The sequence below is a fragment of the Oncorhynchus tshawytscha genome, linkage group LG28 (assembly GCF_018296145.1).
Source record: "Oncorhynchus tshawytscha isolate Ot180627B linkage group LG28, Otsh_v2.0, whole genome shotgun sequence".
Lineage (NCBI taxonomy): Eukaryota > Metazoa > Chordata > Actinopteri > Salmoniformes > Salmonidae > Oncorhynchus > Oncorhynchus tshawytscha.
Window position 1 is genome coordinate 36,045,642 of NC_056456.1, and position 14,843 is coordinate 36,060,484.

The following is a 14,843-nucleotide window of genomic DNA, read 5'->3' on the forward strand; positions in this document are numbered from 1 at the left end:
CTCTCCATCCTGGGGGAAATGGAATCTAGGTCAGTCGCTTCTCCTGAATGAATTCTGCCTCTGACTGGTCCCTCCCCCTGCTCTGCTCAGAACCCGATCTGGCTCACGTAACAACCCTCCCCTCGGTGAGGGACACCCCCACACTCAGACAGCGATTGGCCTGGACGCCTTAGAGCTCCACCCATTGCCGCCGCCTCATTGGCACACGCTGCCTGCTGTCGTTCTGATTGGTCGGGCTACGGTGGGGGGGGTCTTTTTTTCTGTGGGATGGTTGCTGTGGCGCAGGAGAAGAACTGTTGGCACACGGGGATCCCCTCCAATCTGAGGCAGTCAGGGCAACTCCCTAACCAACCGTCACAATGGCATACGCGTCAAACTGCAACGCAATCAAATGCAACTGTATATTCACCCTTAAGTCTCTCACAGCCCCTTAAAACTATATTATATATTATATTACTTCAATAGCCTGTTAATTTCTTGATCATTTTGCAGCACTTGTTGTTTCCTTGATCAGCAGGTGGTTTCTGTTTTGTCAAAGTATCTTGTTGTTTACATGCTACATGATATAGGCGTATATTTGTACAGCTGCACAGCGATTGAGTTTATAGTTAGGTGCTTATGCTCCGTTAGTTTACATCCCTAACCAGTAACCGCAAGGCCACACTACTGCTTTTACAGCATTACAAGCATTTCGCTACGCTCACAGCAACATCCGCTAAATATATGTATATGTGACCAATAACATTTGATTTGAATAAAGTAAAAACAAATCATATCTGATCAGAGATGGTCAAATGTCTCTACACTTTCTACTTTCCAATGTGTCCCACTCCCATCATTCGTTTCATTCCTCTGTTTTCATGTGATCCACTGTTATTAGTAAATGCAGGTGAACATGTAACAGTTGGCAGTGTCCTCTTACACGTTTCGGAGAACATTACTTTCATCTACGTGATGAGGATAAAGGCTAAACTAAACAGCTCACACCAGGACATGAAGATCAGGGCCCAGTTTCCCCAAGAGCATTTTAAGGCTTAAGTTCATCGTTAGAACCTTCGTAGGAGCATCGTTAAATCTCAGAGCTTTTTCCCAAATAACCATCGCTATTAAAGTTGCACGTGAAAAAGCTCGTAATCTAAACGGTTGGCTCAGACCAGTAGAACAGCTAAATGTCCACTTCATACACAGGAGATCTCCGCTAAACATGTCTATGTGTGACTGCGATAACATCAGAACAAAGTTGACAGTCAAATACAAAGTTGCGAATGTCTTTGCAATTTAATACTAACAAGGGACGTATTAAAAAAAAAAATGGATAACTTCAAATGAAAACTGAGATGACTCTGCATTCAAATATCAACAGTAAGCTATAGGCCTATTTCAATCATATCGAAATACATTTCATGTTCAATCAATTGAGGTTTATTTAGCTTACTTGTAGGCCACTGTCTGTAATTTGTCTCAACATATTTCATGATGTGTGACAACGTGTGCAATGATGTGCCAAATTGGTGTATTAGTGCATTTTTTATTGGGTAAGCATTAGAATAAGCCACCTCAATATTTGCAGAATATCTCTCTAGGGGCTGATCTGTTGTCAGTATTGTGAAATAATTCTAATGTTTAAGGAAAGATTTGAATGGAGAAAACTGATCCGAGAGCAGCGCTTCCTTTCTTTAGATCCTATCAGTGTCGACATGCTCCAACAACGCACTTAGCAACCGTAATCTCTGCGTTGTGTTTTTGGGAAACTTATTTTACGTTTGTAGGAAAGATGCATCATGTTAAAACACACATAAGCCTAAACTATCAGGAAACCGACCCTGATCTCTTCAGATGTGATCGCAAATTCCTTTGCCATATGTAAACAAGGTCTTTACGGGCTTTTAAAAAGCTTTAAGAAGAAAACAGATGAGCAGATACTGTAGAATGCAGATACTGCAGAACGCAGATACTGCAGAACGCAGATACTGTAGAACGCAGACACTGCAGAACGCAGATACTGTAGAACGCAGAATGCAGATACTGTAGAACGCAGAATGCAGATACTGTAGAACGCAGAATGCAGATACTGTAGAACGCAGATACTGTAGAATGCAGATACTGTAGAATGCAGATGCTGCACAACGCAGATACTGTAGAACGCAGAATGCAGATACTGCAGAACGCAGATACTGTAGAATGCAGAATGCAGATACTGTAGAACGCAGATACTGTAGAATGCAGATACTGCAGAACGCAGATACTGTAGAACGCAGAATGCAGATACTGTAGAACGCAGATACTGTAGAATGCAGATGCTGCAGAACGCAGATACTGTAGAACGCAGAATGCAGATACTGTAGAACGCAGATACTGTAGAATGCAGATACTGTAGAATGCAGATGCTGCAGAACGCAGATACTGTAGAATGCAGATACTGTAGAACGCAGAATGCAGATACTGTAGAATGCAGATACTGCAGAACGCAGATACTGTAGAATGCAGATACTGTAGAACGCAGATTCTGTAGAATGCAGATACTGTAGAATGCAGATACTGTAGAACGCAGAATGCAGATACTGTAGAATGCAGATACTGCAGAACGCAGATACTGTAGAATGCAGATACTGTAGAACGCAGATTCTGTAGAATGCAGATACTGTAGAATGCAGATACTGTAGAACGCAGATACTGCAGAATGCAGATACTGTAGAACGCAGATTCTGTAGAATGCAGATACTGTAGAATGCAGAATGCAGATACTGTAGAACACAGATACTAGAACTGCGACGTGTCCATGTGGAGAGGAGTAGGCCCAAATTAAATCTTGCTAACCAGCAGTCCCATGTTTGCAGGCAGCCCCCCAGGCGTGTATTCATGGATGCCAAGGGAAGACAGGCTTCACCAAAAATGTAGCAAGAAAAACGTTTTCTTTCTCTCTGTGTTTCATAATTTTCCTTCAATTCGCAAGAGGATGAATGTATCTCACTGGAGAAAGCATTAGAGAGAGAAAAACAGCACCCCTCTGTATGTGTAGGCCATGTATCTGATGCTGTCTGGTCATAAAGAGTATGACATTGTTGCCGCCTGTATTGAATGCAACGGAAGCCAGAGATCATTTGGCCTCCTTTGATATTTAAAAAAAATAATAATAATAATAGCCAATCATCGTTGAGCTAAACTGAGTGAGCTCAACTGTGATTGGTCCTGGCGCACCATAAAAAAAGTGTCAAGGGAAGCCAGTTTGGATTTGGCTTCACTCCTATTACATCGCATCGATAGAAATACGTGATTGACAGAAACAACTTGAATTATTGGGTTGTTGTCCTCCGGTGTCTGGCTAGAAAAAAAAATCCCTTTCCTAAATTAGCCATGGATAGAGATAGGGATTTGGCCTTGTGGTTTTACTTAATTCTCCGTACTGGCCAATGACTATAACGACAATTCTGATCCAACCATAAATTCATAAATTGTGCCCCTGGACTGAGAGGATGGAAGTTCAACATGTAGCTAGATGTAGAAGGCTAATGTTAACTAGCTGGCTCATCATTGCCCATGAAAGGAAGTTAGGCTAGCGAGCAAGCATTTTAGCCAGGTAGCCTAGGACAACAAAAACTAAAACCGTGTACAGTATGACAGAGTCATAGAATGTTTCACCAACATGAAAGAGAGGAGGATGGCATTGGCATTTCTCTACATGTAGGGTGAGTTAACATGTTTTTTCTACTTGCACGCACACACACACACACACACACACACACACACACACACACACACACACACACACACACACACACGCGCACACACACACACACACACACACACACACACACACACAAATCAGAACCATGGAAAGCCAAATCATATATAGATTACATTGATTGGACTAAATCGTTTTTGGTATATTTTACTTGTCATTGTATTAGGCTAAGCAGAGGTGATTTGATCATGTTGAAATGTTGAAGTGTAAATGGTGCTGGAATAGTGGAGGCAGCTCCTGTTTTCTTTGCGACTCTACGTGGTTCTAAATCAATAGTTGTTTAGTGGTCCAAAAATGTCAGAAACATTAACTTGTTAGACCATGCTGTAGGTCATGAAACTGTTTGTTACATGCAATATGCTTTGTGGACTTCACCGGACAGATGTTGCTCTCTGGTTTTGTGATGAAACAAAGGTGTGGTTGAATTTATTCTGCCACTGTGTCTTCTAATTGTCTTGGCCTTAGGCATACAGTGCCTATGGAAAATATTCAGACCCCTTGGCTTTTCCACATTTTGTTATGTTACAGCCTTATTCTAAAATTGATTAAATAAATACAAAGCCTGAGCAATCAACACACAATACCCCATAATGACATCACAATACCCCATAATGACAAAGCGAAAAAAGGTTGTTAGAAATTTGGGCAAATGTTTAAAATAAAAAAACAGAAATGCCTTATTTACATAAGTATTCAGACCCTTTGCTATGAGACTCGAAGTTGAGCTCAGGTGTATCCTGTTTCCATTGATCGTCCTTGAGATGTTTGTACAACTTGATTGAAGTCACACACCTGTCTATATAAGGTTCCACAGTTGACAGTACATGTCAGAGCCAAAACCAAGCCATGAAGTAGAAGGAATTGTCCGTAGAGCTCCGAGACAGAATTGTATCACGGCACAGATCTGGGGAAGCATACCAAAACATTCTGCAGCATTGAAGGTCCCCAAGAACACCGTGGCCTCCATCATTCTTAAATGGAAGAAGTTTGGAACCACCAAGCCAAACAGAGCAATCGGGGGAGAAGGGCCTTGGTCAGGGAGATGACCAAAAACCCAATGGTCACTGACAGAGCTCTAGAGTTCCTCTGTGGAGATGGGAGAACCTTCCGGAAGGACAACCATCTCTGCAGCCCTCCACCAATCAGGCCTTTATGGTAGAGTGGCCAGACGAAAGCCACTTCTCAGTAAAAGGCACAGGACAGCCCGCTTGGAGTTGTCAAAAGGCACCTAAAGACTCTCAGACCATGCGACACTAGATTATCTGGTCTGATGAAACCAAGATTGAACTCTTTGGCCTGAATGCGTCGCGTCTGGAGGAAACCTGGCACTATCCCTATGGTGAAGCATGGTAGCCTAGTAGTTAGAGTGTTGGGCCAGTAACTGAAAGGTTGCTAGATTGAATCCCCAAGCTGACAATGTAAAAATCTGTCGTTCTGCCCCTGAACAAGGCAGTTAGCCCACTGTTCCTAGGCCATCATTGTACATAAGAATATGTTCTTAACTGACTTGCCTAGTTAAATAAAGGTTAAATACATTTTTAAATAAAGGTTAAATACATTTTTAAATAAAGGTTAAATACATTTTTAAATAAAGGTTAAATACATTTTTAAATAAAGGTTAAATACATTTTTAAATAAAGGTTAAATACATGTAAATACATGTAAAATGGTGGCGGCAGCATCATGCTGTAGGGGTGTTTTTCAGTGGCAAAGATGAACGGAGGAAAGTACAGAGAGATCCTTGATGAAAACCTGCTCCAGAGCGCTTAGGACCTCAGACTGTTTCGAAGGTTCACCTTCCAAAAGGACAACAACCCTAAGCACACAGCCAAGACATGACTTTGGGACAAGTCTCTGAATGTCCTTGAGTGGCCCAGCCAGAGCTTTGACTTGAACCCGATCGAACAGCTCTGGAGAGACCTGAAAATAGCTGTGCAGCAACACTCCCCATCCAACCTGACAGAGCTTGAGAGGATCTGCAGAGAGGAATGGGAGAAACTCCCCAAATACAGGTGTGCCAAGCTTGTAGTGTCATACCCAAGAAGACTCAAGGCTGTAATTGCTGCCAAAGGTGCTTCAACAAAGTACTGAGTAAAGGGTCTGAATACTTATGTAAATGTGCTATTTCATTATTGTCTTGTTTTTTTACATTTGCAAATGTTTTTGCTTTGTCATTATGAGGTATTGTGTGTAGGTTGATGAGGGAAATAAACAATTGAATACATTTTTGTGTGAGGCTGTAGCCTAACAAAATATGGAAAAATTCAAGGGGTCTGAATATTTTCTGAAGGCACCGTATATATCACAGTGTCAAGGCATATGAACTAACAGGTTATAGAGTAAACAACGCAATTATCACAACTCACTGGCTTCCCCAGTGATTTTACCTACGCACTGCTACTGGCAGCCCCACGGCCCTAAAGGCAGCCCCATGGCCCTAAAGGCAGCCCCATTAAGGGCCGCCCCATGCCCCTAAAGGCCGCCCCATGCCCCTAAAGGCAGCCCCATGGCCCTAAAGGCAGCCCCATGCCCCCCTAAAGGCAGCCCCATGGCCCTAAAGGCAGCCCCATGGCCCTAAAAGGCAGCCCCATGCCCCTAAAGGCAGCCCCATGCCCCTAAAGGCAGCCCCATGGCCCTAAAGGCAGCCCCATGCCCCTAAAGGCAGCCCCATGGCCCTAAAGGCAGCCCCACGGCCCTAAAGGACTCCTCATGGCCCTAAAGGACTCCTCATGGCCCTAAAGGCAGCCCCACGGCCCTGAAGGCAGCCCCATGGCCCTAAAGGCAGTCCCATGGCCCTAAAGAACTCCCCATGGCCCTAAAGGACGCCCTATGATGAAATAAAAGTCTGTACGCACATCCAACATCCAATGATTGTAGCAAACAATGCACAAGCATTTCGCTACACTCGCATTAACATCTGCTAACCATGTGTATGTGACAAATAAAATTTGATTTGATTTGATTTGATTTGAACATTGGCCACCTCGGCTGAAATTAAATGTAGGCCTACATAAACATAATTCATGGCCATCAGGAGCAGTGGATTTGAATGACCTGAGCAGAGCCACACTCACTAGAAGACAATGTTTGATTTGTTCATCCACATGGCTGGACTCAACCTCATGTACACTGCACTCAACCTCAAGTACACTGCACTCAACCTCATGTACACTGGACTCAACCTCATGTACACTGCACTCAACCTCATGTACACTGCACTCAACCTCATGTACACTGCACTCAACCTCATGTACACTGCACTCAACCTCATGTACACCTTACAACCTCATCTCACTGGACTCAACATCATGTACACTGCACTCAACCTCATCTACACTGGACTCAACCTCATCATGTCAACCTCATCTGCACTGGACTCAACCTCATGTACACTGCACTCAACCTCATGTACACTGCACTCAACCTCATGTATACTGGACTCAACCTCATGTACACTGGACTGAACCTCATGTACACTGCACTCAACCTCATGTACACTGCACTCAACCTCATGTACACTGCACTCAACCTCATGTACACTGCACTCAACCTCATGTACACTGGACTCAACCTCATGTACACCTTACTCAACCTCATCTACACTGGACTCAACCTCATGTACACTGCACTCAACCTCATGTACACTGCACTCAACCTCATGTACACTGGACTCAACCTCATGTACACTGCACTCAACCTCATGTACACTGCACTCAACCTCATGTACACTGCACTCAACCTCATGTACACTGCACTCAACCTCATGTACACTGCACTCAACCTCATGTACACTGCACTCAACCTCATGTACACTGCACTCAACCTCATGTACACTGCACTCAACCTCATGTACACTGCACTCAACCTCATGTACACTGCACTCAACCTCATGTACACTGCACTCAACCTCATGTACACTGCACTCAACCTCATGTATACTGGACTCAACCTCATGTACACTGCACTCAACCTCATGTACACTGCACTCAACCTCATGTACACTGGACTCAACCTCATGTACACTGCACTCAACCTCATGTACACTGCACTCAACCTCATCTACACTGCACTCAACCTCATCTACACTGGACTCAACCTCATGTACACTGCACTCAACCTCATGTACACTGGACTCAACCTCATGTACACTGCACTCTGGCTGCTCGGCTCATTCAATCTCACTGCTGCTGACGTTTCATTTGTTTACAGCTTAGCCCTTAGAGACTGCATGGATTCTACAAGGTGTCGAAAGCATTCCACGGGGATGCTGGCCCATGTTGACTCTAATGCTTCCCACAATTAAGTCATGTCCTTTGGGTGGTAGACCATTCTTGATACACGGTAAACTGTTGAGTGTGAATAACCCAGCAGCGTTGCAGTTCTTGACACCCTTAAACCGGTGCGCCTGGCACCTACTACCATACCCTGTTCAAAGGCACTTAAATCTTGTGTCTTGCCCATTCACCCTCTGAATGTCACACATACACAATCCTACTCTTCATCTATACTGATTGAAGTGGTTTTAACAAACAACGTCAATAAGGGATCATAGCTTTCACGTGGTCAGTCTATGTCATGGAAAGAGCAGGTGTTCATGATGTTTTGTTCACTCAGTGTACACCACCCAGTGCATATTGGGTCATTTTTTTCTGTAGTTGAATAGAATGTTGGCGTAGTTGTGTGTTGTCGTGTTGTTTGTTTTCTTAGCTGTGTGGTACGCAGCATTTTTTCTCTGTGTAGTTTGTTTTCTTTGCTGTGTGGTACGCAGCATTATTTCTCTGTGTAGTTTGTTTTGTTTGCTGTGTGGTACACAGCATTATTTAGCTGTGTTGTTTGTTTTCTTAGATGTGTGGTACACAGCATTATTTCTCTGTGTAGTTTGTTTTCTTTGCTGTGTGGTACACAGCATTATTTAGCTGTGTTGTTTGTTTTCTTAGCTGTGTGGTACGCAGCATTATTTCTCTGTGTAGTTTGTTTTCTTTGCTGTGTGGTACACAGCATTATTTAGCTGTGTTGTTTGTTTTCTTAGCTGTGTGGTACACAGCATTATTTGTTGTAGTTGTGTAGTATTTTCCTGTGATTGTTGGTTGTTGCATAATGGTCTTGTTTGTTTTGCATCGTTGTGCGTTAAGTAGCATTTCTCATAGCTGTTTAGTAGGCCTGTCTTCCCCAACTACTTGAGTTACAGGCTATGTTTGCTTATCTAGTCTCGTTGTTCAACACTTACCATCCGGATTGGCCCTGCAGCCCCTGCAGACCAAGGTGGGGCTGTGTTCCACTGTCTCAGAGGAAATGCTCAGCTTGGTAGCCGGGTCCCTCCTGGGTTTGGGTGGGGGCTGCTTACGGGAGGTAGGGCTGCCCACCTCCTCCTCCCCACCACCGTTACTGCCCACCGAGTGTAGTGACTGGGAGCACACGGCAAAGCCCGGCTCGCAAGCAAGCTGCGGGGGGGCTGGCATGGTCATGGAGCCCATATGCAGGTGCTTCTCCTCGGTCACCACCTCTTCGCCCGTCCTGACAGAGAGAGAGAGGGAGAGAGAGAGAAATGTTTGTTATGATACATGACGAATGGCTATACTATTGACAGCATCTTGACTGGCTGCATCACTGCTTGAAATGTCAACTGCTTGGCAGACGACCGCAAGGCGCTACAGAGGGTAGTACGTACGGCCCCGAACATCACGGAGGCTGAGCTCCCTGCCATCCAGAACCTCTATACCAGGTGGTGTTAGAAGAAGGACCAACGTTTCGGCGTAAACGCTTATTGAGGAAGGCACAGTGATGTTGAAACGTCTGTGTTTTACCCAATAAATTTATATATACACTACCATTCAAAAGTTTGGGGTCACTAGGAAAAGTCCTTAATTTCTCAGAACAAGAATAGACTGACAAGTTTCAGAAGAAAGTCCTTTGTTTCTTGCCATTTTGAGCCTGTAATCGAACCCACAAATGCTGATGCTCCAGATACTCAACTAGTCTAAAGCCCAGTTTTATTTATTCTTTAATCAGAACAACAGTTTTCAGCTGTGCTAGCATACAGTAGTTGCAAAAGGGTTTTCAAATGATCAGTTAGCCTTGTTTAAAAGGATAAACTTGGATTAGCTAACACAACGTGCCATTGGAACACAGGAGTGATGGTTGCTGATAATGGGCCTCTGTACGTCTATGTAGATATTCCATTCACAATCAGCCGTTTCCAGCTACAATAGTCATTTACAACATTAAATGTCTACACTGTATTTCTGATCAATTTGATGTTGTTTTAATGGACCAAAAAATGTGCTTTTCTTTAAATATATTTATAAACTGGGTAGTTTGAGCTCTGAATGCTGATTGGCTGACAGCCATGGTATATGAGACCGTATATCACGGGTATGACAAAACATGTATTTTTACTGCTGTAATTACATTGGTAACCAGTTTATAACAGCAATAAGGCACCTCGGGGGGTTTGTGGTATATGGCCAATATACCACGGCTAAGGGCTGTATCCAGGTACTCAGCGTTGCGTTGTGCATATGAACAGTCCTTAGTCGTGGTATATTAGCCATATACCACACCTCCTCTGGCCTTTTTGCTTAAATATAGAGTGTGCGACTGTCTTTATTTAATTTTATAACATTCAAAAAGAGTAAACAGATGTAGTTAGTTACTGTGACAAAGATGTATCTTTAAAGGTGGAATCTGCAGTAGGGCCAATGGCTCACCGCTGTTATTGTTTTATCATGCAGCATGGTAAAACAACAATCTCTATATATTGGTTATTGTTTTATTATGCAGAGCTGAGGAGCATCGTGCAGCATGGTAAAACAACAATCTGAACGTATTGGACTCTTCTATCACACGTGCGATGATGACAGAGGGGAAAACACTGTGTTTGTTTTTTGCACTAACTTCTTTGTTGTTGTAATATCTCTAACAGAAGTGGCTGTTTCACCATGAAGGATTCCAGCTTTAGAAAACTTTAAACATCACCAATACATCAGTCCTTCCCTCTGGAAGTCTGTCCTTTCACAAGACCTTGAACCCAAAATAATAGCACACAGCGGTCTACTGGGATGTGTGTGTGATGTGTGTTTGATGTGTGTGTGTGTGTGTGATGTGTAATGTGTGTGTGAGTGTGTGTGTGTGTGTGTGTGTGTGTGTGTGTGTGTGTGTGTGTGATGTGTGTGTCTGGGTGTGCGGGTTTCTGCACCTAGTCTCTTTGTGAAGGCTCAAATGATGGAAGCGACCAACAATGAGAACCACATTGGTGCCAATCAGCCGAGAGAAAATCTCTCTGTGGGTTGCCATTGATTTGTGTTTAACTCTGCGCACGGTTAGCTCAGCGCTCCCAAAACCCAGAGACACGATGGAAGTCCCCCACTACAGCCACCTTCAATCCCCTCTTTAAATACAAGGATGATTGGTCTGAATAGAGCGGCTGTTGTGGCAGGGTGGGGCTTTTGACAGTCACAGGACTGTACTGGCCAGAGAGTACAGAGTAGATTTCTCACTGCCAAAAGGTGGAGACTTTTGCGTCATTTAAAATGTTTTTTTATTTTTTATTTTTTATTATTTAGGTCACCAGCAAATGAACAGAAGACGTCACTGAGATAATTGGAAAGTTTAAATGCAGTTTGGAAATGACGAGGCCGTTAGACCTCGTTATTTCTCTTCTATCATCAGATTGGGAAATGTGTTCAATAGGGTTTATTGGTCAGCACTTCCATTAGATACAAAACAACACTACACTGAACGATAGAAAAACAAAATAGCCGAACAACTATTGTCTCTCCAACAACACAACTAGGGCACTTTTTGCATATGCACACACCCACACACCCACACACCCACTCACCCACTCACCCACACACCCACTCACCCACTCACCCACACACCCACACACCCACTCACCCACTCACCCACTCACCCACACACCCACACACCCACTCACCCACACACCCACACACCCACTCACCCTCTCACCCACTCACCCACTCACCCACTCACCCACACACCCACTCACCCACACACCCACACACCCACACACCCACCCACTCACCCACACACCCACACGCCCACTCACCCACACACCCACTCACCCTCTCACCCACACACCCACACACCCACACACACACACCCACACACCCACACACCCACTCACCCACTCACCCACACACCCACAGACCCCACACACACCCACTCACCCACACACCCACACACCCACACACCCACTCACCCCACACCCACCCACACACCCACACACCCACTCACCCACACACCCACACACACACCCACTCACCCACACACCCACACACCCACTCACCCACACACCCACTCACCCACTCACCCACTCACCCACACACCCACTCACCCACACCCACTCACCCACACCCACTCACCCACTCACCCACACACCCACACACCCACACACCCACTCACCCACTCGCCCACTCACCCACACACCCACACACCCACTCACCCACACACCCACACACCCACTCACCCACACACCCACTCACCCACACACCCACTCACCCACTCACCCACACACCCACACACCCACTCACACAGAAACTGCTGTGCGTCGTCCACACTGTGTTGAATATGTAATTCCTTCTCAGTGCATCTTTCTCAGTAGGCGCTCAAGTACAACTCAAACTCCTCACTGGACTGGAGTTTTCATCATGTCAGTAGAACAGAGTTCAACCCTGAGGGGTTAAGTCCCAGAGTTTATCCAGTAATGACACAATAAATCAATGCTTTAGTCCAAATAAAAAAGTAGTTGTGACATTTAAGTGACAATTTGTGCTCACAAGTGCTTGGATGGGTGGTTGTGGGTTTGCAGTGGGTGTTTGGGTGTGGTGTGGGTGTGCGGGGGTGTTTGGGTGTGGTGTGGGTGTGCGGGGGTGTTTGGGTGTGTGTGTGTGAGACATTACTGACTCCCACTGACTCTGAGCCAGCTGCTGAGCTGGGGGTTGGGGGTTGGGGGGGGGGGTCATTGGTCAGAGGCTTAACTTTGCCTAGCAACTGGGTATCCACGGACAGCAGACACAAAACCAGCCTCCGGACTCCTCCACATAACAAACGCACACGTGCACACCTCAAACATACTCAGGAGACTACAACTCCCAAGTCTCAAACTCCCATCTGTAGTCCTTAACCCGCAGAACTCCCTTGAGTGCTGACATATAACGGCTACCGTCCTCCAGCTATCAAACCTATCACACATATCACCTGATGATCCCAAGACCTCAGGGCATCAATCACGACAGTGGAGCGCTACCAGTCCATGATAGATGTGGCATTGAACTCACATTTTTTCAAGATCAGGAAGAGAAAGAAAAATCCCACGGCTCTCCGTGTGTATTCCTGTTTAAGCCTGGTGCCCAGAGGAGCTTTGCACTAGCTGATGTTATGTAGCCCAGACAGTGGACATTTTCAAAACACTCTCTTTGCAAACTTTTATATTGTTCTTTTTTAAATCATAAAACACACTAAACCTGGTCTCTGAAAGGCAGGAGTTGTTTTCCCCATGTAGTAAATCACGTCACGTAGCTGTAGCACTTTAATTAGTCAAGTCTGCAGAAATTATCATAATAACCTATGTAATAACATGAACCTTTGTAATAACATGAACCTTTGTAATAACATGAACCTATGTAATAACATGAACCTTTGTAATAACATGAACCTTTGTAATAACATGAACCTATGTAATAACATGAACCTACATAATAACATGAACCTATGTAATAGCATGAACCTATGTAATAACATAAACCTACGTAATAACATGAACCTACATAATAACATAAACCTACGTAATAACATTAGAATTTGAAAAAAAACATTGTCCAGGCAATATGGAAATGTGGCTTTACATGAACAGGGTGGTACTTAATTCATGTACTCTGTAGAAATGGTAACAATAAGGTAATAATACCATTCATAGGTCATAAGAATTCAACTCTGCTTCTACCACACAGCTGTCTGCAGGAAAACACTTGTGAATATTAACACAGTAGTGCGTGTCAGGTGTTTAACTGGTGGAGTTATATATAGGATATTTACCAGTGATTGGCTGGACCACAGATCACAGGTGCACTTGGAACAGTTGGATGGAGGGTTGTCATTGGGCAGTTCTGGTTTTGTGTAAATAGGCTACTTGAGTCTCTATAGGACATGGAACGCACAACACGACACCAACAAGTGATAGAACTGGGTTTATGTATGTATGTGTGTGTGTGTGTGTGGGTGGGTGTGTGTGTGTGAGACAACAAACACAGTGATATGCACAGACTTTTTCCTCACACACACACACACACACACAAACCCAGTTATTTTGTTTGTTGGTGTTGTATTGTGCGTTCAAACAGAGACTCAAGTGTTGACCCAGAACCAGAACTGCCCAGCTACAACCCTGTGTGTATATCCCTGTGTGTGTGAATAACTACTCCTTCAGATACAAGGAAAACACCAATGGGATGGCAATACACGCAGGAAGAACCTCCTCACTCAAACCGACGTGGTGATCTGATTGGCCTGTGGCTGTTCCAGCTGTCACCAGGCAGAACACATCTCCTGCTAGCAAGCAATTCACACTTAATCTCCTTCTAACAGGTTTTTTTTTCTCTGCCCCTCCCTCTCCTATCTTTCTGTCTCTCCCATTCGCTCTCTCTTTTACCCCCCTTTCTCTGCCCCTCCCTCTCCTATCTTTCTGTCTCTCCCATTCGCTCTCTCTTTTACCCCCTTTCTCTGCCCCTCCCTCTCCTATCTTTCTGTCCCTCCCATTCGCTCTCTATCTTTACCCCCTTTCTCTGCCCCTCCCTCTCCTATCTTTCTGTCTCTCCCATTCGCTCTCTATCTTTACCCCCTTTCTCTGCCCCCCCCTCCTATCTTTCTGTTCTCTCTCCCCTCCTCTCTTTTGGTCTCTCCTGTTCTCTCTCTATTTTCACCAAACCCTCTCTCTCTCCCTCCCTCTCCTCTATTTCTGCCTCTCCCATTCTCTCTCTCCCTCCGTCAGCTACTGTAAAAATGTGTTGTCTCATTGACCTACTAATAGGCCTCATGAAAAATCAAGCTATCATTTCATATTCTTCCTCTAGCTACTGGGCAT

At 44.6% G+C, this 14,843-nt stretch overlaps 1 protein-coding gene across 1 annotated transcript in view; it reads right to left on the reverse strand.

Moving 5' to 3' along the window:
* The window catches only part of LOC112227215 (serine/arginine repetitive matrix protein 2-like), a 35,076-nt gene that overhangs the window by 10,814 nt on the left and 9,419 nt on the right, over positions 1-14,843 (reverse strand). The window contains exon 3 of the mRNA XM_042307874.1: positions 8,970-9,256. Coding sequence (XP_042163808.1) covers positions 8,970-9,216 — 247 coding nt within the window. The 5' untranslated portion in view covers positions 9,217-9,256. The remainder of the gene's footprint in view (positions 1-8,969; positions 9,257-14,843) is intronic.